Source organism: Epinephelus fuscoguttatus, linkage group LG11, assembly GCF_011397635.1.
Source record: "Epinephelus fuscoguttatus linkage group LG11, E.fuscoguttatus.final_Chr_v1".
Classification (NCBI taxonomy): domain Eukaryota; kingdom Metazoa; phylum Chordata; class Actinopteri; order Perciformes; family Serranidae; genus Epinephelus; species Epinephelus fuscoguttatus.
In genome coordinates this window covers 19068976-19092065 of record NC_064762.1, presented here as the reverse complement: position 1 = coordinate 19092065, position 23090 = coordinate 19068976, and the positions used below count along the sequence as shown (strand labels likewise).

Genomic DNA, 23090 nt, shown 5'->3' with positions numbered 1-23090 from the left:
TTAAGTGGAGCTCGTGCATGTGTCATCCTCGGGCTAGCTTGCTGGAGGCTGGGAAACTTGATAGTTTTCAACAAATGTCAGGTGTTACGATTGTTTTGGTTTCTCTGTGGAAGCTGGATCCAGACCTTACAATGATATCTGTCTCGACTAACACCCACTGATGATTTTACCCGGGTTAACGGTAAGTTTTCTACTTTTCTTTACTCTGAGTTTAACTTACTGAATAGACTTTCATTCAAACCCCGGTTTCTTTAAACGCTTCCTTTTTTCCCCACCACCTCTCCGTGTGATCATGGAACAGTCGAGTACATTTACTACAGGACAGAAGTTATAAACTGCTCTTATGGGGAATAACGAGCAGTTTAGCTCGGCTTATTGAATGCTGAGGTTATTTTGTTTCTTGGGTTTGTTGTCCAAGTCACCGCAGCGGCTTCTGGTCACCATGGAGACGGAGCGGGAACGCGCAGTGGGACTTCTCATTCACTCACACATGAAAAGTAAAATCCGCCTAATGTAATGAGTTAAGGTCGCACTGTTTGGTTTATTATTGAAGTAAACAAACTAAAAACGGTTTTATTGGGTATTTAATTATTTTATTGCATTTTCAAACCACTCCAACACCAACAATCAGCCATATGCTGTCAAGTTTTGCTCTCTAATCCAAAATTGTTTGGACTGTTGGACTAATTTTGGCATCCAACAGGCAGTGTGTGACCAGTGGGTGACAATACTATCTTGTCATCAGTGCTGGGATCTAGCTAGGTATATATATTCTCTAATACTACAGTTAGGTACAATTGTAAGGTAGACCCACATGTACTTTCCACTTTATTTTTACTTTACAGATTAAGATTTCTCTGACTAAGAAGGATTTCAAATATCCCAACTTGTACTTCGGAAAATGGTGATGTCATTGTTCACTGTTTTCTGGCATTTTATGCACTTAAAGATTTATCAATTTATGGCAAAAAAAAAAAAAAAAAATCTGCAGATTCAAGGGGTGGGGGAAAAATCGATGCACCATAATATCCCAGTATTTTTGTGTGGGAATATCCTATCATCACACAGTGCCAAGTTTCTATTTTTTTACTATACAGATACATATTGCAAATATAAATTCAACTTTAGGTAGCCCACTAGAATAATATAATCTACGGCTTTTTCAGTCCACTAGATACAAACTTACAGTTTTTTTGCAAAAAAAACAACGGCTGAAGTGAGATGAACAGACTGAAAAATTTATATTATTAGATAAAACAGATGTTAACAAAGTTTTCCTTGAGGGACATAATTTATTGGTATTGAAAATAATTTTAATTGAAGCTCTCAGTGCCATCATGTAGTATATATATCACTGATGGGCTTACTGAAGTTAGATTGGATGCAGGCCTTTTATTTGCCGTAGTGTTGTTTTACATTGTAGATGTGTTGTGAGAAATATCGATGTATTGATACATATAGTCTCTGAATATTTGTGAAGGTTTCAATACTCATTTTCCACAGTATCGATACAGCTATACCAGCAGCTTTCTCACTCTCACCTGTCGTTAATGTTAACTGCAGTCATTTTGCTGGTACTAATCAAGAAAAGAAAAGCCATAGTTGTTATATTATAGTGTTGTGATATTTATCTTTAATAAAAAAATAATAATTTTATGCCTTTAAATGTCAAACTTCCTTGTGATAGCGAAAATGGTATTAAATATATATTTATCAAAATATTTTATCAATGTTGGAAATTTCAGTACCTTAGCAACACTACATTGTATTATTACAATTTTTACCTGCTCAAAGCATCTGGACACCTCTTTCATCACTGCTCACCATGCTTCAAATGCTATTTACTCCAACCTCAGACATATTTAACACCTGCTGCTCATTTTCTGTTTTGGCGTTATCTTTTTTTTTTCTTCTTTTCTTTCTAACTGTTGCCCACCAGTGAGACACCTTGTAACAACTCACATAAAGATGAAATCAAACCACTAAAGTCATCTGCAGACTGTCTTGGCAAATGTCACATTGACCTACATGACCTCTATGGAGAGAAAACATGAGATGTGCAGTCCCTTCATCCCACGGCGCAACTCTTTGAGGAAAACAAGTGCAGAAATAGTCAGTGAAGCCAGACAGTCCCTGAGAGTCCAGTCCACCCGGCGACCGTTCACTCCCAGAGATGAACATCGGCAGCTTTTTGGATATAGCTCTGTCCGTGCAGACCGAGACAACAGACCTCCATCTGCATTTAGGTAAGTTATAAATTTCACTTAAATCATGTTGATATTTTCAGGTTCTGAGATTGATTGTGGAGTAATGAGCCTTTTTTTTCACTTTTCAGTCTTCATGCTCAAAATTTTGATGCTCCTGACTCCAGACCAGGTTCAGGGACTCGCCTCTCTCCTCTCGACCATGTAAGTTCCCTCAAACACAGATACACCTATGTGTGGTCATTTAAATTGTATTACAGATTGAAATGAAGGTGTTATTTACTGTAAGCTCAGAGGCATGTTTGCATCTTTTAATATTGCGAGTATTACCATGAAAAGTGAAAATCAGGATAAGGAGTATACACCCCTCTCTTCGCCAACATGAAAGCTTATCTAGTTTTAATAAATTAGATTATAGTGTTAATATATGGAATCAAAAACAGGAATAAATGAGTAACACAAATAAATATAGGATCTCTTTGTGGACATAAGTAGTGTAATTTGTTGATTCAAGTTCTGGTTCATTGTTCACACCATCATATTACACTAATATGTTTGTGTGGCACCAGAAGCCAAAGTTTCCAGTCCCCTCCAATGCTGAGGATCCATTCAAGGCCTTTCCCAAACCCCCGACTGACCCACTGGAGGTGAAGAGGGGGCTACCAGGGGCGCGGGCACGCCTCCTCAGGGCTGGATCTCTCACCATGTTGTCTCCTATAGAGGGACACGTAGACGGTAAGGAAGGAAAAAAAATACTGATGCAAGTCTGGATCAAGGGGAAAAGACGGTGGATAAAAGTCATTATTATTATTATTATTATTAGATAATCATCCATGTTGTGTTTACAATAATATGCAAATAAGAGAAGATATGAGACGGTGCATTTGTTAAACAGGTAGAAAATGAAAAAAGAAAACTTCATTTATTTCACCCGCTGCATCTCCGTAAATCTTCTGCGCGGGCACTCGCGCACGAGCAGTTTTCTCAAAGGGAAATGAATGGAGCCATTCACATAGTGACATTATACCTGATTTACATTCTCTGTGGTTGGGCTGGGTGAAAAACGTGATATACTGCTGCTGAGTGGGAAATAAGCGCCCTCTCTCCCTCTTTATCTTAAACCTTGTCTCGCAAATCTGCTCTGCCATTTGCAGCAATAATAGAAGATGAGGATGTTTAAAATCATTGACTGAATTTGAAAATCTTTAACCTGAGTACACACAGTGTGTCATTGTGTACAAATTGAGACTTGTGCTTTTAGCTAACAAAGACAAAATGCTACTGCAGCATACAGCAACAACCTGTAAATAACTTCTTGCCACATTCTTTTTATGTGTTAAGTGAAAGAGAAATTAAATCCAGGCCTGGGAAGAAAGCAGCCATCAGCTAAACGACTCTCCACTTCAGACCACACCGAGGTCCGCAGTGGTTCCCACAGACCTGGCCCTCGCAGAACAGCAAGTGAAAGGTACGTTTTCTGTCCCTCTGTTTGACTTGCAAGATCTGTCCTTCTCTCTTGTCTGCCCCCCCACCCTCTCCTGCTCCCCCCTTTTTGACTAGAGTGACAGTATGACAATGAATTGAAGATTTACAGGCACACAAAGGTTGCAGTGGTGGCCATTACAAGATGGAGTTGATTGTGCCTCCTGTTTTTGCTTTTCATCAAATCCTCTTCCGCCTCCTCCTCCTTGCTTTCTTGCCTCACACTTTGCACCGAGTTCCTAATGTTTCTTGTGTTCCTGTTTTAGGCCATAACTTATGCAGACCTCTGGGAAGAGAAGTTAAAACAGGAAATACCTTCGTAAGGCTGATATAATTATAATTGTTTATGTTTTGTTTTGCGCTTACATGTCCGACCCATGATCCAAATGTTAACAAAAATAACACAGGCTTCTTTTATATCATACAGGGGCTAACATTAGGTAAACTCAAATCTAGAGTTGGTGTTTTTTACTTCACGGAGACCTGAAAATATGAAGTCAGTCAGACCACCATGGTGTCACTGACTCATAGAACAGATTCTTTAACTCGAGACACTCGAGCCCGGTTTAAACCCTCGTATACTTCACTGTACACTGTATCTTGGTCACGGTGAAATCCAGCTTCATCCCAATGAAACTGCCTCTATATGTCATTACTATCATGTGACAGCTTTTACACCTTCACAGTGCAGAAAGGCTAAAAGCTCTGCTTTTTTCTGCCGACCTCATCAGCTGCGTGTCAACACGAGGGGCATAATTCTGGGCGTGAGGTCGGGGCTGTCGTTACAATCCATCCGCCTATCGATTGGGTGGGGCAGCTGGGGCTGTAGAGGGGGGACAGACCATAAAACACTTTTACAGGAAATCTGGGCTATCGCCCGCAGCACAGGCTCCTCACCTCCTCCCTCACAAGCCAAGTTAACACGCAATGTTTGTGTAACTTGTTGCTGACAAAGAGAAGTCCCAGAGGATGAGGCTGTGGTCAAGTTATGATTCAAGAGGATCAGATTAAAGACTCCTTGATTGGTGTTAGGTCAAAGTTTTTGATGTGCTGTTCTTTGGTGTTGTAGTGAACCACATAAAAGGTGCATTAGATGGAGATAGACAAAGTGGAAATCACAGAGATTGTCAAGCCAGAAGTACACTGACTGCAAGTGGAAATAGACACAGCATGACAGATTAATATGATGAGTTGGATGAGATATAAAGATAGGGGAGATTAGACATCCACTAGGTTCTTTTTCTCCAATAAGCCGAAGCTTTATAGCTCCAAATGGCTCTCTATTAGATTTGGGTGCCCATCTGGGCAAGGCTGGCAGCAGCGTGTGTTGTGACTGCAGTGCACTGGCCAGGCCTAAGACAGGGATGAGGTCATGTCTCAGAGAATGCAGTATCACACAAAGAGGCCTTATTATCAGGCTCTTAATCCTATCATACAGAGCCAAAGCCCCCTCTCTGACATTCACTGCAACATGCCTCGGCCAACACTCCCTGCTGCATATGCCCTGTGTGCCAGCTTATACCAATCACTCAAATCTCCATCAAAGTGAAAGTGCACTCTATAGTTACACCCGCATACTGTATATTAATGCCAATGTCGAAAAGCAACCTTCTGGTGATGCTCCAATGGAATAAAAAGGAGACATTTTTACTAAAGCTAGGGTCATTTTCTGTCTCGTACCTGTCAGCAAGACCATGAAATAAAACTCACTTGAGTGTAAGACCTCAATAATATTCCATCCTGAGACTCAGCCTTTTGTGCTTATGTCACTGCAGAAGCTTCAGAGTACTGATAACATAATATTCTTTGTCTTTGAAAGGAGTGACTTCTATTTTCCATATTTTTTAAGGTTGATTCACTCATTTGTGTGGGACATGTGAAGTAAATCTTGCAGTTACAGCAGTGATAAGGATGACTCACCATGCTGTGTGTGTTCATCTCCATTTATTAATAGTTATACTCTCAGCTGGTCACGTAGTAATTAGTCATAAGACACACTACCTGTCGTTTTTTCATAGAACTTATCGTAGCATTGAGTCATTCTCTTAGTGTGTGAGCGGTAATAGTGCAGACTTTGACAGCGACATGCAGAGAGTAAGATGCAACAGTGACATGCCGAGGGCAAGCCACAACACATAGCACAGCATGACAAGGGGTGTGTTTTTGGGAGAACTTTACGGTTACTGCACAGAGGGTGGTAAGGCTGTACAGACAGCTCACAGTGACAAAGCATGAACAGCTTTAACCAGACTGCCCACAAAGCTAAGATCTTAGTTCCTGTCTGTTAGGGATTGCAGTTTGTGATGCACAACGGCACACACACGCCCGCACAGGCATAGAGATTCACACGCACACAAAAACTTAAAAGCAGTCACCCACAAACAGACAGACACACATGTATCTGCATGAGTGCAAAAGTACATACAGGGACACGCATTACAGATAACAGCACCTGCACACTAGGCTCAACCTCTGCTGCAACAGGGACACCTAGTGGCCAATGATGGAAATACATCCGTGGCTTAGTGTACAGAATATAGTGTCAGCAACTTTTCAGATGTATTCTTTGGCACAATTTACTGTTAACTATTGTGTTTTTCTTTCTTTCTATTATTATTTTAATGTCCAAATGAGCCCCCAAGTAAATAAAATGAAACTAAACAGTAGTCACATATGTCTACAAAATCTAATGTAAGAAGGCTCTTTGTGTTCTTGTGTTTCTTTGTGCCTACAGCAGAATAATGCAGCCTGGTGTTGACCCAGGCATTAGACCCACAGAGTGCAAAGCAGGACCAAGAACAGGTTTGTCCAGATACACTATATGAACTTCTTTGAACCCATTTTTTTAAAACATATTTAACATGAATGGTAAATTTGTGCAGCATGCAAAATAAAAATGTAGCTGCACCATTACCTAAAAACATTCACTGATCATACTTGATTTATTTTCTAAGATGTCTAAAACTGAACTGAAATCAGCACAAGAATGCCTAAATATAAAAGATATGAGCCCAGAAACCAGAGACACACCTCTCTCAGTAAACGAACACCCCTTCTTGAGTGTCAAACTTTGATTGGGGTGTTGTTGCTAAGGGCCTAATTTGCACCATGCGAGGCAGCCAGCCAATAGCTGAAAGAACTGTTGGTTTGGGCAACCACAGTTTCCTGCATCACACCAAGCGAGGGGGTATGCAAATGTTCAGCAAAAATGAAAAAATGAAGGTGCATGGCATGTGAGAGATTGCAGACATTTGCGTGTGCAAACACGCATTCACACGTGTTTTGATCGCACATGCACGCACTCAATTGCCCACACGCAGACTATTTCAGCACAGAAACAGAAATCAGAGGAAGTGTAGCTGTGGATGGTGACCTTTCATTGTGGCATCAAACTTCCTGCTGTTTTATTTTAAGACAGTGAACTTGTGAACCATGCTTGCCACTTGCGTTCACTGTCTGCATTTGGATGTGGTAATTGGCTAACTGCAATTCTCTCTGCACATTTCAGGGCCGGGGAACGGAGACAACAGCACAAGCACAGAGGGGGACGCAGAGTCAGTGGTGTGGAATAATATGATTGCTCCTCTTCTCCAACAACTAGAAAGAGTGGCTGCAGGTAGTGTGGGCTGTAAGGAAAGCCACTAAAAAAGTGTGAACGTGTTACATGCATTACCTTTGACCAGATTCATTCATTTGATACAAAGAGTATATAGTTTCTGTCAACACCTGAACTCACAATCACACTTTTAGATATCACATTGTTCCTTCTGGTGTGAAGAAAGTCTCTGAAGCTAATCTAAAATGTAATGTGGGTGCATTAAAGGTAAGATTCTCTGTTGCCTTACTACATTTAATTTTCAACCTGCAGGTTTTCAGCATTGGCAGATAGTCATGCACCAAGTTTCACAAAATGAAAAAAGCACTGTCATTTCAACCACCGAAGAAAGGCAAACAAAATAGTGTTATGTCTGGCATCCATGCAGAATTGTCTTAGTCTGAAACTGCAGTCTGGCAGCCATGAAATGAAATCTATGGCCGTGAATATTTTAACACTCTACAAATTTAATGGAAAATTCATTTGAAAGATAAATATTAAATATTTATTGTACCAAGTGCCTTCTGGCTCATGCATAAAACACCTTTCAGATTCAGTGGGAAATTGCAGGGAAGTGTTGAGTGTGAGACTGCAGCCGACCTTTTTTAGAAATGGCCAAACCCTGTTATTTATGCAGGGAAAACATTTATTTTACCTCAAAAACAAGGAAAAGACTCCACCCTTTCTCTTCCTCTGCGTCAAGATTGTAGCCGCCTGTTGCAGGATTGTTCCCCTGGAGTTGACCATTGAAACTCAAAGCTGCTTCTTAGAAGAGGGAGGAGAATGTTATTTTGCTGCTGAGCTGTGCATAATCGATGTTGACGATTTAACCTCAAGTTCCTCATGCAAATGATGAATGTACACCATGCAGCAGAGCCCAAGGCATACTGCACGTACATTCCACAACATACACAAAGCATCACTCATCTGTATTTATATGAAACACACTTGCCAACACACACAAGCGGGTGTTTCCATTTTGGGATGTTTGCTTTCTCTGTGAATGTTTGACACGCTGCCCTGAACTTGACATGATTTCTTTTGTAATATGTGTCTTCCTGCGATGCCAGGCAGCTCCGAGGGCTCCTTGGACCGTCTGTGTGATTTGTGCGATGGTCTCCATGGCGCCTTGGCAGAAGCGGACATGCTCGGCCGACGTTGTAAGAGGAGGTCAGGGATACTTCGAACACTGTTCCGCCTCATCGACCTTAACTCTGCCCGGCTCAACCTGCACATCGCCAAGCTCTGCCTCGCTGTGAGTCGTCTGTGTCTGTGTGTGGGTGTCAGCATGTCTACAGCAAAGTCACTATCACAAGGGCATCTGTGGTGCTTAATACAGAAGTGTGAAGTGGTTTTTTTTGCATTTCCCTTTACAGCTGTGTGTCAGTGGAAACAACCTGCTCAACATCTGTAAGCTCATCTTCCAGATCAGCCGCAGTGAAAGCAACGACATCCTCTTCCAGAGCAACTCTATCATAGGTGAACACTGTTCTAGGTCACAGTGACCTAGCTTAGGTTTCCTATTCTGTACCAAGTTATATGTTTTAAAATATAAGTGAGAGAAGAACATAAAGGTACATTACATTAGTATAAAGGAACACACTGTTAACTAGTCTTCTTTATGTGTTTGTTGGCTGATGTTCCCACTGTTGGATAAACATGTTTTGTTTATGTCTGAGGTATCTGTGCTGCTCCAGAGCATAATGTTCTCTGCTGGCCTGGAGTGATTTTTATCTCTCTGGTTTTCATCTGTCTGGTTCTACTTGGTGCAATTTTTGGAACCTCTTCCCCACATCATTACAGATTGCCAAAGTTCCACTCACTGTGCACAATATGGATGTTAACATGCAGTTTTCCTTGCATCTAGACACACTTCTGAGCATTTTAAGCAACGAGGATCTGTCCTCATCTGGAGAAGCTCTGCTGTACTGTGTCGGGACTCTGAAATTTCTCTCAGGAAACAGCGCAATCCTCAGACTCTTGCTGGACAAGAACTGCATCGGTGTGGCTCAGAAACTCATCCAGATGCTCTGCACAGCAGGAGACACCAACTTCACTATAGCAGGGCACATCCTCGTACAGGTGTGTCAAGCGATTACAGCGATTTTCAACCAGCTTTGTATCATAACAGTGTGGGTAGTGTATGTTAATAGATTATGTTAAACTTCCCTTCATCTTACCAGCGCTCATCTCTCAGCTAGGTTCCTGTCATCATGCAGATTTTTGCTGGTTCTTTTGCCCAGCCGCTATGGCCACAAACAGTACAGAAGCAGATTGAGAGAAAGACCCACCCTGTTCTTTCTCTCTCAAACTCAGACCAAATTCAGATCAAACTGAAAAAATTAGCATTAAATCAGGCCTATTTCTTGCCTGAAATGTCCTCAGAAACATATTTTAGTGCACTGTTTGACTGTAATATGAGAATTTGTAAACAGGAAGTCGGCGCTATGCTGTTTCCTGTTTTGTGAACGATAAAACTAAGTAGTGCAGATCAAACATGAACCAAAATTCTGTTAATGCGTTGCCTATTTTTCACCTAAAATGGTTTTCAAAACATATTTTAACTTTCTGTTTAGCTGTATTTTGAGATAGTTTGTCACCAGCCGGACGCTATATTGTTTCCTGTGTCAAAACAGGCAAGTTCGCATCATGTCAGCCACCAGTGGGAGTATTTATTGGTACAGTGCGGCGCAGTGCATTCTGGTAGTTTTCTACTGCTTCAGCAAAAGTAAATGGCACAGCCCCCCCTTTTTTTTTCCCTCCGGTCATACAGCACAAATGTCAGACGAATTTACATCTTTCTACGACATAGATACTTCTTTGACATGCTGAGAAAGTTTTAAAGAATATTTTAAAATGCTTTGAATAAGTCATTAGATATCTGATGTGCACCAATATTTTTATTACAACGGGGAAAACTGGAAGCATGTCCTCCTGCTCTCTAAGCAATACACATACTTTCTCAACAGTTTGGTTAAATGAGTAAAAAGCACAGAGTTGTGTGAAGTCAGAAAAAACGAACACAGTGTTAAATATTCTTCTTTATGTGTTTGTTGGCTGATGTAGATTTTCCCACTATTAGACACAAATGTTTTTGTTTATGTCTGGTATATAAACTGCTCCAAGAGCATAATGTTCTCTGCTGGTCTGGCTACTTGAGTCTGAAACACCCTGCTCCACTCTTCCGAAAATGATTGCTGCAGACCGCAGAAGTTGGCCCAAGTAAACATCTTGAGCCAGCACTTCATTTGATATCAAACACAACTCATTATGCTGTTATAAGAGGGAAATGAGCAGACTATGGCTCTCCAGAACATTCAGTGCTGCCGTGTGTTGGAAATTACTGTTTCCCTCTTGTGATAGAATGATTTATGTCCATACTGAATAGTTTCCGGTCGCTCTGCTGTATGGCGTCCTGTGCAGGCCAGCAGCCAGCCTTAATCAGCAAATGACCAACATTGTGTCCAAGCCACAGTAGGACAACGCTGACATGCAATACGGGTCTAAATATAAATGTTTAGATAAAGCTGGTACATTTGTGAACATTCCTTTTTGCAAACACTCTCACTCGTCTTTCTCCCTGTCTGACCTCTGACCCCTGTAGCTGACAGCGTCCTTGAGGAACCTTGCAGATCACCCTGATTCCCGTCCACTCTTCGTCTCTCACTCTCTACTATCAGAACTCTGTGTGGTGCTGCGTCAGCACCACAAAGACCCAGACATCTGCACCAACATTTCCAGAATATACAGGTATCACTCTTGCACTTCCATGAAGATAATTGCTTCCTCATTTCTTTGTCCTCCTCTCCCCAGCTCACTAACACACACCATCATACCTGTTGAGAGCTGAATCAGAACAGGCCATCATTTAGCTCTCAGCCTCTCAGCTGATTTCTGTTTCACCAGTTGCTGTGATGAATAGTTTTTAGCTTTTTCAGTACAGAGTTCTGAATGTGCAGAGGAGTTGAACTGTAAAGACCTACATGCAATATAAGGAAGTACATGTGCAGTTTATGGTAGAGTTAAAATTAGAAGCTTTGGTCTATAAAAACTTGTTCAAATGGTTTGTTATGTTCAAAAGCGGAACATAACAAACCATATCCAAATTAGAAGTAACAAATTAAAAAAATCACATTTCCTAGTGTGAACTTACCAAAGTTAGACACTACACAAATACACCAGTAAGCTGCTTTTAAGTTGCAGAAGGTCGGTGAAATACAGAAAAATGTGACTGTGCAGTTCACAGTTTTAAAAAGGCATCTTTAAGGTTAAACATAGACATAGTAACTTATATGACTGCATACAAAGGTAATTGAAAAGAAAATACATATAATAGTTAAAGTGAGACAACGTAACAGTAAGGAAGTAGCGACTCAGGTAATCAAACTGATTCAGTAATGTCAGTTAAACCGTGAGATCTCTCTTAAGTTTGCTAACATTAGGTAGTATCAGCCCCGTGTTCCCTCAGCATCAGAGCCAACCCTTCCATAACTGCTGCAGGGTTCGGGTTGACCATGTTAAAATCTGTGTGCAACTTTCTGAGATATTGGTGGAGGTGGTCCTAGGGAACATAGAGCTGAGGGAACATAGGGCTGAGGGAACATAGGGTTTCGGGAATATAAGGTTTAGGGGATCACAGAGCTGAGGGAACATACGGTTGAGGGAATATAGGACTGAGGGAACATACGGTTGAGGGAATATAGGACTGAGGGAACATAGTGTTGGAGGAACATAGGGCTGAGGAAATACAGGGTTGAAGGAACATAGGGCTTAGGGAACTTAGGGTTGAAGGAACATAGGGCTGAGGTAACACAGGGTCGAGGAAACATGGAGCTGAGTGAAACAGAAGGTTGAGGGAGCATAGGGCTGAGGGAACATGAGATTGAGGGAACATAGGGCTGAGGGAAAGTGGGGCTGAGAGAACATAGGGTTCAGGGAGTATAAGGATGAGGGATGAGAGGACTGAGGGAACATGGGGTGCAGGGAACATAGGGCTGGAGTAAATTAGGGCTGACGGAACATGGGATTGAGAGATCATAGGGTTGGGGGAACTTCGGGGTGATGAAACACAGAGTTTAGGGAATATAGAGCTGGGGGAACATAGAGTTGAGGAAACGTAGGGCTGATTGAAACAGATGGTTGAGGGAGCACAGGGCTGAGGGAACATAGAGTTGAGGGAATAAAGGCCTGAAAGAAACGAGGTTGAAGGAACATAAGGTTGAGGAAATAATAGGGCTCAGGAAACATAGTGTTTAGGGAACATTGGGATGAAGAAGGATAGGGTCATTCGAACATAGGGCTGAGGGAACATAGGGTTTCGGGAATATAAGGTTTAGGGGATCACAGAGCTGAGGGAACATACGGTTGAGGGAATATAGGACTGAGGGAACATAGTGTTGGAGGAACATAGGGCTGAGGAAATACAGGGTTGAAGGAACATAGGGCTTAGGGAACTTAGGGTTGAAGGAACATAGGGCTGAGGTAACACAGGGTCGAGGAAACATGGAGCTGAGTGAAACAGAAGGTTGAGGGAGCATAGGGCTGAGGGAACATGAGATTGAGGGAACATAGGGCTGAGGGAAAGTGGGGCTGAGAGAACATAGGGCTCAGGGAGTATAAGGATGAGGGATGAGAGGGCTGAGGGAACATGGGGTGCAAGGAACATAGGGCTGGAGTAAATTAGGGCTGACGGAACATGGGATTGAGAGATCATAGGGTTGGGGGAACTTCGGGGTGATGAAACACAGAGTTTAGGGAATATAGAGCTGGAGGAACATAGAGTAGAGGAAACGTAGGGCTGATTGAAACAGATGGTTGAGGGAGCACAGGGCTGAGGGAACATAGAGTTGAGGGAATAAAGGCCTGAAAAAAACAAGGTTGAAGGAACATAAGGTTGAGGAAATAATAGGGCTCAGGAAACATAGTGTTTAGGGAACATTGGGATGAAGAAGGATAGGGTCATTCGAACATAGGGCTGAGTGAACATATAGTTGAGGAAACATAGAGCTGGATGAAACATAGGGTTGAGGGAACAGGGCTGAGTGAAACATAGGGTTGAGGGAACATTGGGCGAAGGGAACATAGACACACTCCCGATTAGCTGGCCTTAGCCAACATAAGCTACTGGTCATACCAGATCAAGTAATGTTGTAGCAGCAAAACCTTTGAGTACACTGAAGTATCAATAATACATGTTATATCTTCTGAATAATTTCAACACTTAATTTTTAATTGAAAGAATGTGATATTTCTCTCTTTAAGCATTCAAAGGCAAAATATAACACACCATAATTAGAAATGGAATCAAACATTGAGGTGGACGTGTTCTGCACTTTTACTGAACCAGTCAGACACCTAACTTTAGCTCAGCTGTAACCATCGTCATCACACGACTTAGTCCACTGAGGAACGTCTTACTTTGGAATAAATGCTGTGCAACAGGTGCCAGCTACACTCTGTAGCTTTTTGGAGGATGGTTCAATGTAAACCCAGACACAGGGATCGGAGCACCAAAGTCACTGGAGGCCTTATCTTCTCTGTGACCCCGCTCTGATAGCAGGCCAGACGCAACAGCATCTGATCTCACTACCTCCACCAAACAGTGTGCCGTGACTGCAGTGATGCTCTGAGTTCCCATCCTCAGTTTTTCGCTTCAGGTCTCATAAGTACCTCATCAATGTGTGAAACACAAAACAAAACATGTAGCGCTTTAGAGGTGCTTTTACAACACAGCCGAAGATGATAAAAGTCTAAAAGGTTGATCCCAGCCAAGACCTACTCATCCATCAGCAGTGTTGATTTAATATCTCCATATTTAGTCAGCATAGCAGAGCAGTTACTGAGTGGAACAGTCACTGGTATTTGTTGTCCCCTCTCTCCCTCAGCAAACTCTCCTCTTACTCAGAGTGCCGCCTTGCTTTGGCCCAGACCCCCGACTGCTACCAACTATTTTTAGAACTGCTGAGCAAACATCACCAAAAACAGGTGAGTCCACCAGCCTCGTCTTGTGTGAGTGTGTGTGTGTGTGTGTGTGTGAGTCTGTGTGTATTAGAGAGAAGCGAAGTGCTCATGATGCAATCTGCTAAGCATGTTTACCCCCAGAGCAAGATGTCTATGTACCTCAAGTCCAAGCACATTTACGGGACATTGTGTCCATCTGCACGCAGCGCTCGTCTCTCTGTTTTGTGTGTGTTTTGACATTTAATCATCCCAGGAGGGGCTTTCTTTGAGTATGTCAAAGAAAGGGGCAGAGGAAAGGAGGAGAAAAAGACAAAAAAAAAATGAGGTGAGCTTGAGTTGGTACTACGGTAGAGGTGATACAGAGGTGGAGGGGAGGAGTGATAGACAAGAGGAGTGGGAGGACAGGGTGGGACTTTGGCAATCAGACATAACTGACATATGTTCTTAATCTCATTGGAAATAAACACACACTCATGCCTACAAATACACGCACACGCAGGACATTAATACAGTTCATGCAACTAGTACCTTGTTCAAGAACAACCCGTCCTGTCCTTATACCATGTCACTGCACGTTTATGGGAGAAAATAGTGTGTTCTCAGTTCACCTGCTCTTCATGTTATTTACTTACAAGAGTCGGGATACAAGGGTGACGCAGAGGGTGTCAGCTGTCTTCTTTTTTCTTGGAAAGTATGTAATAACTCATTAAAAAGACAGGGCGTTGTTACTCTCCAACTTGTCTGCACAGCTATGAACTCTCTGGGGGAACTGAGTGACACTGACAATAGTGCTACTTGAGCTGCAGGTGAAGTGGCTTCTAATCTTCATATTGTAGAGAAAATTTCGTAGGTGCTGGTGTCGACTGTGTTTCATTTTCTCCTGAGAAACAGTCTATTTCTCCTGGGAGATCTTATTTATTCAGAGCAGTGTTGTGTAATACACTATTTTTTAGGTACTATATTTACTGCATCAAGCAAAAAATGCCAAGCAGCTGCAGGCTCCAGCCTTTATTCTGGTGTATATGGGAGTAAATTGAATATCTTTTGGTTTTGGACTGTTGATCAGACAAAACAAGACATTTAAATAAATCACTTCATGAAACTGAGGCCTTGCTAGCCAACCTGCGTGTTAGTTAGGGTATCATCAGTGTCATTTTACCATACTGTTCATTTTGAACTAACATCAGTGTGTTTACTTTGAAAGATTAAAGTTTGGTGTGTATTTCCATTGCAAGTTTGGTTTAAGTTAGATTTGAAATGGCACTAAAAAGGTCTTAAAAAGTCTTTAAATATTTTATACCTGTGGGCTCCCTGATAGATAATGAAGTTAATGTTTAGTTGCATCCCTAAAATACACATTCACATAAGATATTTGAACCGAGGGACTAGCATAATCACACTCAAAATATATGTCCTCTATTATCTGCAGTCTGTTAATCTCTAACACAGAATAACTTGAAATGCTGTACAAGAAATTGTGTATATGTTTGAAGCCACTGAGTAAGTTTTCCTAACACAGTCTGGCCTTTCAGCCCCATTTGCAACGGAAAGAAACATCAACACACATTTTTTGTTGATTCGCTTTAATTCAGAAAGTAATTGCATAAAGATGCGTTTATTGACCACTAGAATACTCTCCACCACTCTTCCACAGGACCTTGTTGTGCGGCTCCTTTTCACCCTAGGGAACCTCACAGCCAAAAGCGACGAGGCTCGGCTGCAGCTCTTTCAGTGCAACGGCTGCATGGACACACTCCTGCAGCTGTACAACACCTACCAGTGCAGAGATGACGACTCACCACACGCACACCCACAGAAAGATCCCCCTTCCCTCAGCGAGCCTCAGATTCCTCCACTGAGTGTGCAGGAGGGTGAGGACGTGCTGGTGAAGTTGGTTAGGGTGCTGGCGAACATGTGCATCCACCCTTCTGTGGGTCCAGCTTTGGCAGCCAACACAACCTGCATTCAGCTGCTGATGGAGACACTCGGTGAGCAGAGAGCAGGGGGGACTTAAAGGGAAGGTTCAACCTTATTTCAACAATACATATTTTTCTCTTACCTGTAATGCTTTTTATCAGTCTAGATTGTTTTGGTGAGTGTCTTTTTTTGGGGGCTGAACTGTCCCTTTAGGTTAAAAAATAGAGGATATAGTCAGTAGCAGATAGACAGTTGTAACATTTTTAGATTTGTCCTTTTCACCCATGTTATATTTGTGTCATACAAAGGGAGCAGTGTGTGAAAATCTGGAGTTCTGATTAAGTTTAAAAATAGCTGTTTAGTACATTGTACGTACAGTATCTGCTAAGCACCCAACCACTTCCCTTGTGCTGGGAACAAGACATGACTTTGGTCGAAAACACACTCCTCATTTGTCTGTTCATTCCATCGCTCGCTTTCCTTTCAGCGCTCTCTGTTCGATACGCAGCACATCCTCTTTTGGTTTACCTGGGGTTTTTTGTTGTTTTCTTTTTTTTATTTCAAAATCTGACAGAGCGAAGCGCTTCTGTGCTTGAGCAGGATGTTCTGTCACATCTCACAGCCGACTTGGTTTGTGTGTGTGAAATTCTCCCATGTGGTTAGATGGTTTCAGGACAGGTTGAACTGATACACAGATGGGTGTGAAACTTGATTTTACTGCTGCCTGCCTCCTACACACACAGCTTCACGGCAGTTGGGAGAGCAAATTAAATAAACACGGCAGAGGTTGAACTGGTGAAAAAAAATGTCAAATCTCAAAGTTTAGAGGGGTGTGTGATAGATGCCAGAGAGTAAGAGGGGAAGTAAATTAGATAACCGAAGACAGAAACATAAAAATGAACGAATGACAGAGAATATGGAGTTGGCGTGACAGCTGGAAACAGAAACAAAAATCTCAGTAGAGGATGAAAGAGTGAGGTTGGCTGATCCATGTCCTGTTTTGATCATGACAGGCAGCACTGCTTTACATTACAGAGCTTTGAGTGGGGGTGGGGGAGGGGGGGGGGGGGGGGGGGGCACAACAAAGGAGCATTTCCAGTCAGAAACAGAAACAAAATTTAGTGTGACACAGCCGCTGGTTGACACCAACCGCAATATCTGCGATTTATGACCAAGCACACGACATCTGCTGCTATATCAGGAACAGACTCAGTTTCCATGCCGTTCTCGGTGTCATGGCTGGTTGGACTGGGTCACACTGACTTTTGTATGCCAGCTCATGATCAAACCGACTATACCAAGCCGAAACCACAGAAAACAGTCTCTTTTATGATAATGTCACAGTGTCACATTAGTGTGGCTGAGCTGTAATATGCAAAAAAAAGGCATTGGGTGAGAGGCAGGGTACACCCTGGGCAGGTCACCAGACGATCACAGGGCTGAGACATAGAGACAGACAACTTCCTCAAGAATTCAAAGTAACACAGCAACACTAACTGATGTACAAATAGTCATCTTGTGGGTGAAGTATTCCTTTAATACTGACTGCAACCAAGTGTACACAATCCATGTTGCAGCTGTTTTATGGATTAATAATCTACCCTAACTTTATCTTCACCCCTTCATCAACATAACAGGAAGCACGGCTTTCACCTGGCTTCGCCTGGTTAGTTATTAAAAGGGAAGGAGCACTTCATGTTGAGTTCTTGATGAATGCATGTGTTCTCTACAAGACGATGAAAAGTTGTAATTATAATTCCTCACATTATGTTGAGATGTGTCAGCAGAATGAAGGGATAGTAGGCAGAAATATTTCTGGAGAGTGAAAGTTCCTGTTGGCCGTGCAGTGCGGATGCTCCCTCTGTTGGCTGTAGTTTATACAGGAAGGTTATTAAGGAAAAATCAGAAACATCTACTTCAAGATTTCTATCATAAATGATCATAATTCAATGTTACTCTTAGTGGTGATTAGTTTCTTTCTCCTTGTGTGTGTGTGACATAGAGCTGAGGTCTGTGCAAGAAAGCGAGGAGCTGTTAGTCAATGTGGCTGCCACCATCAACAACCTGTCCTTCTACCAGGAGCAAAGCTCTGTACTCAGACGCAGTCAACTCACCATGGCAAAGTGTAAGACTCAAAGACAAATTCATTTTACTTTTCATTTGCCATTTTCCTGCTTTTGTTCCCTCGATTTAACCCCCTCTCTTTCTCTCTTTCTTTCTACTGAAGTGGTGTTAAAGTTGGTGCTCAGCTCCAGTATGGACACCGTGCTTGAGGCCACGCGTGTGTATGGAAATTTGACACAGTCCAAGGATGTACGAGACTTCATTATGCAAAACAAAGGTATATATGTGATAGATGCAAAACAGACACAAACAAAACACCCCAACATGAGCCTGTACTCATTTCCTATTTTGTTAAGCCATACACAAGGTTCCCACGGTCATGAAATTCCTGGAGAAGTTATGAAAATAGAAAAACTGTTTTTAAGGCCTGGAAATGGTTTTGAATTAACAGAGAGTTTTGACAAAGCTTTGCATATACATTGATTTAGCTATTGTTTAAAATAAGTTCATAAAGCTGCATTGTAAGAGCCTCATTATCGCACCCTGCAATCGCTATAAAGGGCTACTCTTACCTATTTTAAGCTACTTAAGTGAAGTCATGCAACTCTGCATAAAGTATTTACTGATTCTTGCAGGAAAGGTGGTAAAGAAATGCCATGCTTGAGTTAAAAAGTGATCTCTCTTTAAACCCTGATAAGACACAGAAATAAAAAGAACTTTTATACCGAGTACCTCGACACAGAACGCCTGGTACAGAATGCCTCTCTCCACGCTGTTGTATCATGTTTATCTGCAAGGCCAGCTACAGTCAGTATAAACATGCCTGCTGACTCTGGTGATAGCTGCCCTCTTATCTTTGCCCTGCTTTGTCTTCGTCCGCTCCCCCGCATCATCATCTTTCTCCCTCTCCTTCAGTGCACCAGTTTGTAGTGACGCTGCTCGACTCAAAAAGCACTGAGATGTGCTTTTCAGCCTGCGGGGTCCTCACCAACCTGGCTCTGGACGCCCCCAGCAGGGTCAGTCTCTCAGCAGAGGGGGCTGCCACCAAGTAAGGATTGATGCACTTAGAGAGTTTGTTCATGTGTGTCTGCGTGTGTGTGTGTGTGTGTGTGTGTGTGTGTGTGTGTGTGAGACAGACAATTCACAAACTTCCCACGAAATATAGTTAAGGTTAGAGCCTGGCGATACACAGAAAATAAAATATCACAATATTTTTAATATATTATATATATAATCTCAATATCTGTATTGTGACAGTATTGTAGGTTGACTTTTGGTGGTTTCACAATATTTTTACACAGTAAGATTTTTGATAACAATAAAACATCAATAAATAACTTATACATTATTTTGAGATATCACCATAATTCCTGTACTTAATATTTTGTCCCAGTTTGTTTGCTACAGGCCTTGAAAAGTATCTTTGTAGCTAAAAAGAGCAAGAGCAGTCTGTTTGTTGAAGGAATAGTTCAACATTTTGGGAAGTGATTATTCTCTTTCTTGCTGAGCGTTAGATGAGAAGATTGACCACTCGCCTGTCCACCAAATATGAAGCTAGAGCCAGGAGACAGTTAGCTTAGCCTCGCTGAGCTAACGGCTGGAAAAAGCTAACCTGGCTCTGTCCGAAGGTTACAAAACCCAGCACAAAATGCAGCAGTAACAACATGTGGTTTGGTGGTTTGGTGGTTTGTCGGTTAATTGCAGGATGATTACCTTCGGTCAGAACCACGTTAGCCGTTTCTTCCTGTTTCCAGTCTCTGTGCTAAGCTAAGCTAACCGGCTGCCAGCCTTAGTTTCACGTTTAGCAGATGGATATGAAATTGGTCAATCTTCTCATCACAGTCTGCTAGAAAACAAAGAGTTTTTTGTTTCTTGAACTGTTCCTTTAATAACAGCAAACTGAGCTCATGGTTTCTGATTTTCTGGCAAAGCTGAGTAAACAGTTTTTTTTGAGGGGGAAATATGGTCTTCATTTTGAAAAACTTGAGCACAACAACTCCACTGACACGAACAAGATGCTTCTAATCGTCTCAGATTTGATGTTATTTGTTTTCAGTAGTTACACAAGTAAGTTTATCTACAGCTAAAGTTATAATTACTGATTTATCCACTTAGATTTTTAACACATAGCAACTCGATCTTCTAGTGCAAGCTTTGTTCAAGCTTTGTTTGAACATTTAAGTTTTTACTTCCCCTTTACACACACACACACACACACACACACACACACACAGTCATCTTTCTGATGTAGGTCCAATGAAGTGGAGCTAATGCCCACAAACCTGCCGGTCATGTGGATCCCTCTCCCTCAAGTCACACGATGTACATGTCTGTGTGTGTGTGTGCGTCCATGTGTGACCAGGCTTGTGGACTGTCTGAGAGACTTCGGACCAGGTGATTGGCAGCTGGCGGGCCAGGTTTGTCAGGCGCTGTGGAACATTATCGGCGGCGGCTCAGAGAGGCTGCTGGACACACAGGAGAGAGAGTCACTGCTGGAGATCCTGACCACATACTTAGGTCAGTGCACAGTGTTATTACTAATCCTTACATAACAGGAGACGGAGACATGCTGGAGAGAACATGCTCTTGTTCACATCAGTGGTCCTCAGTGGGTGGTGCACACATGTATTCCCACTGTCACGAACATGATACCTCCATGGTCACATCTGGGAGTTGCCCACAACCTGTCACTGAAAAGTACTCAAAACAAACCTGAAACCTCTTACTGCTCTCTCTCATACTCTGTTCACTCTCTTTGACCCTTCCTCAGATGGAGAGGAGGCTCTGAAGTGGGTAGAAAATGAAGATATGAGGGACTACCACAAGGCATGCTGGGAGTTAGAGTTCCTACCTGTAGCTCAAAAACTGATGAAGATGCTCCAGCCTGCAGACTGGACATCCTGACAAACTGGCACTTTGAGTTAAGAGTTTCATGTTGTCATAGAAAACGTAGCATTTTTTAAAAACTTTTGAACACTTAACCCAGAGTCTACATCATAATTAATAAACGCTTACCTCCTGTAGGGTTTAAAGGTGGCTGTTAAGGTTTGTAGTTTCCTTTTTCATGGAGAAAGCACGTGAGGTCAGCTTGAGTTCATGTCAATGCTGGGGAAAAAAAGTCGAAACACTGTTAAAAACATCTCAATCGCTGCTGCAGCATAATTAACTTATCCAGTATCCATCCGTATGCTCAAGTTTTATTATTTACCAGAGACTCAAGTCACATGACTGAGATTCAAGTCAGTCTGGAATCACAAATTTCATGACTTAAGACTCGACTTGCAACTGGACCTGGACTTTAACACCTATGACTCATGACTTCTCTGACTTGAGCCTTTTGACTTGAAAACACTTGATACTCTTCCCCAAACCCAAAGATTAAAAAGTATGTAATTCAAAAAGTGTGTGCCATGAATCAGCTCATTTCCCTTTTTCTGAATCAACTAATGTTAATGTCTTTATTTAATTTGGGCATAAAACATAAAACATGCAACATATAACTTTAACTTCTCACTTTAAATGGAGATTAGTCTGACTGAAAATGTCTTACAAATTTGTGAAGAGAACTTTTAAGACATCTTTCCAACATGAATTCACTTGTTTTAACAAAAATGTTATAACAAATAATTACACATTTTAAAAAGCATTTAAGATTTTTGTAAATGTTTTATCTTATTACTTATTACTCTCTATAAAATGGCATTACATTTGGTAAAGAATGCATGATGACTCGTTTAGGACTCGAAACTTATGGGCTTGGGACTTGAGTGCTAAGACTTGAGACTTTCTTCTGATTTGCAAAACAGTGACTTGGTCCCACCTCTGCTAAATACTCAATTGAAGTTGACTGTTGATGTTATTTTTCATGTACCTATGAACTTTTTATAGCCAGTTTTAAGGCCTGCAGGTGGTCAGTGTGTCATATTCAAAACAACAGATTTCAGGTGGTTGATAAAGGTGATTATGCAAAGTGTAAGAAGCAAAGTGAATCTGCTTTAAATGGTAAAATATATGTACGTGTGTGTGGATGTGAAAACTACCAGATTTCTTTCTTAATTCTGTATACTTTACAAACAAGGTCTTCATTTATTTATTTCTAAGCCTTTGGTCACTCTGTATCTCATCAGTACCAACAGCTATATGTTTTGATTATTATTTTTTTTTTTTTTCTTTAAACATGTAGCATTTTGTATGCACTTTACTTCCCTTAAAGCTCACAAAAGCCTTAAGTTCTGGGTACCTTCACATGTACAGGGATAATTTAAGCTCTTTGCACATTTATATTACAGACGTGTTGTGTTTTGTAAGCTCACCATGTTGTAAAGACTCTTCTATGATAATGTTGTCTTGAAAACTGATGACTGACCTGGAATTTACCTCATAAGTAAAACTTTTATTGCCTGTAGATCGTGTGGTGTTGTACACAATAAAAGAAAGTGGAAAACATCTTTTTAAAGCCTTTATTATTACACAGATATGGGGCCAGGCAGTGCTTACAAGTTACACCAAGTAGCCTAAAGTACAGCATTTCAAAATCACATCGTTATTACATCGAGACAAATCAGAAACGGCACTTAATGTAAAAACCCCCCAGGTGTCAGTCCCCCCAAGTTTTCACACAACAGTGACCTTAAAACAACCACAAGACAAGCCGATGTTTCAAACCTAAACGACTCATTAGCCAGAGCTAATAACAAACATTGTTCTCTACGTGAAGTTTCTCAAGTTGATATGAAAGACAGCTGGCTGATATCAAGGTTGCTTAATTAATGTTTCCTGTTCCATATATCGTCTGGGAAAGCCACCGAAATGTGAAGGCAGTTTGGTTAGTGGGGAATAACACTGAGATAACACTCTCCTGGTGATAT

The 23090-nt window shown here is 41.6% G+C and overlaps 1 protein-coding gene across 1 annotated transcript; it reads left to right on the top strand.

Annotated features, from left to right (window-relative positions):
- The first annotated feature begins 32 nt into the window (after positions 1 to 32).
- armc2 (armadillo repeat containing 2) lies at positions 33 to 22833 on the top strand. Its single transcript, XM_049589578.1, has 18 exons — positions 33 to 181; positions 1940 to 2246; positions 2336 to 2408; positions 2774 to 2939; positions 3546 to 3672; positions 6421 to 6488; positions 7195 to 7302; positions 8352 to 8536; positions 8658 to 8760; positions 9149 to 9363; positions 10886 to 11031; positions 14166 to 14265; positions 15896 to 16229; positions 18161 to 18283; positions 18386 to 18499; positions 19138 to 19270; positions 20585 to 20739; positions 20993 to 22833. The coding sequence occupies exons 2-18, from the start codon at positions 2029 to 2031 to the stop codon at positions 21124 to 21126; spliced, it is 2502 nt and encodes an 833-aa protein (XP_049445535.1). The 5' UTR covers positions 33 to 181; positions 1940 to 2028; the 3' UTR covers positions 21127 to 22833.
- The last annotated feature ends 257 nt before the right edge of the window (positions 22834 to 23090 follow it).

Coding starts and splice junctions, on each gene's coding strand:
- armc2 (XM_049589578.1), top strand. CDS start 2,029: ATGACCTCTATGGAGAGAAAACATGAGATGTGCAGTCCCTTCATCCCA. Junction 8,761..9,148: donor CCAGAGCAACTCTATCATAG/GTGAACACTGTT, acceptor CCTTGCATCTAG/ACACACTTCTGAGCATTTTA. Junction 16,230..18,160: donor GCTGCTGATGGAGACACTCG/GTGAGCAGAGAG, acceptor TGTGTGACATAG/AGCTGAGGTCTGTGCAAGAA.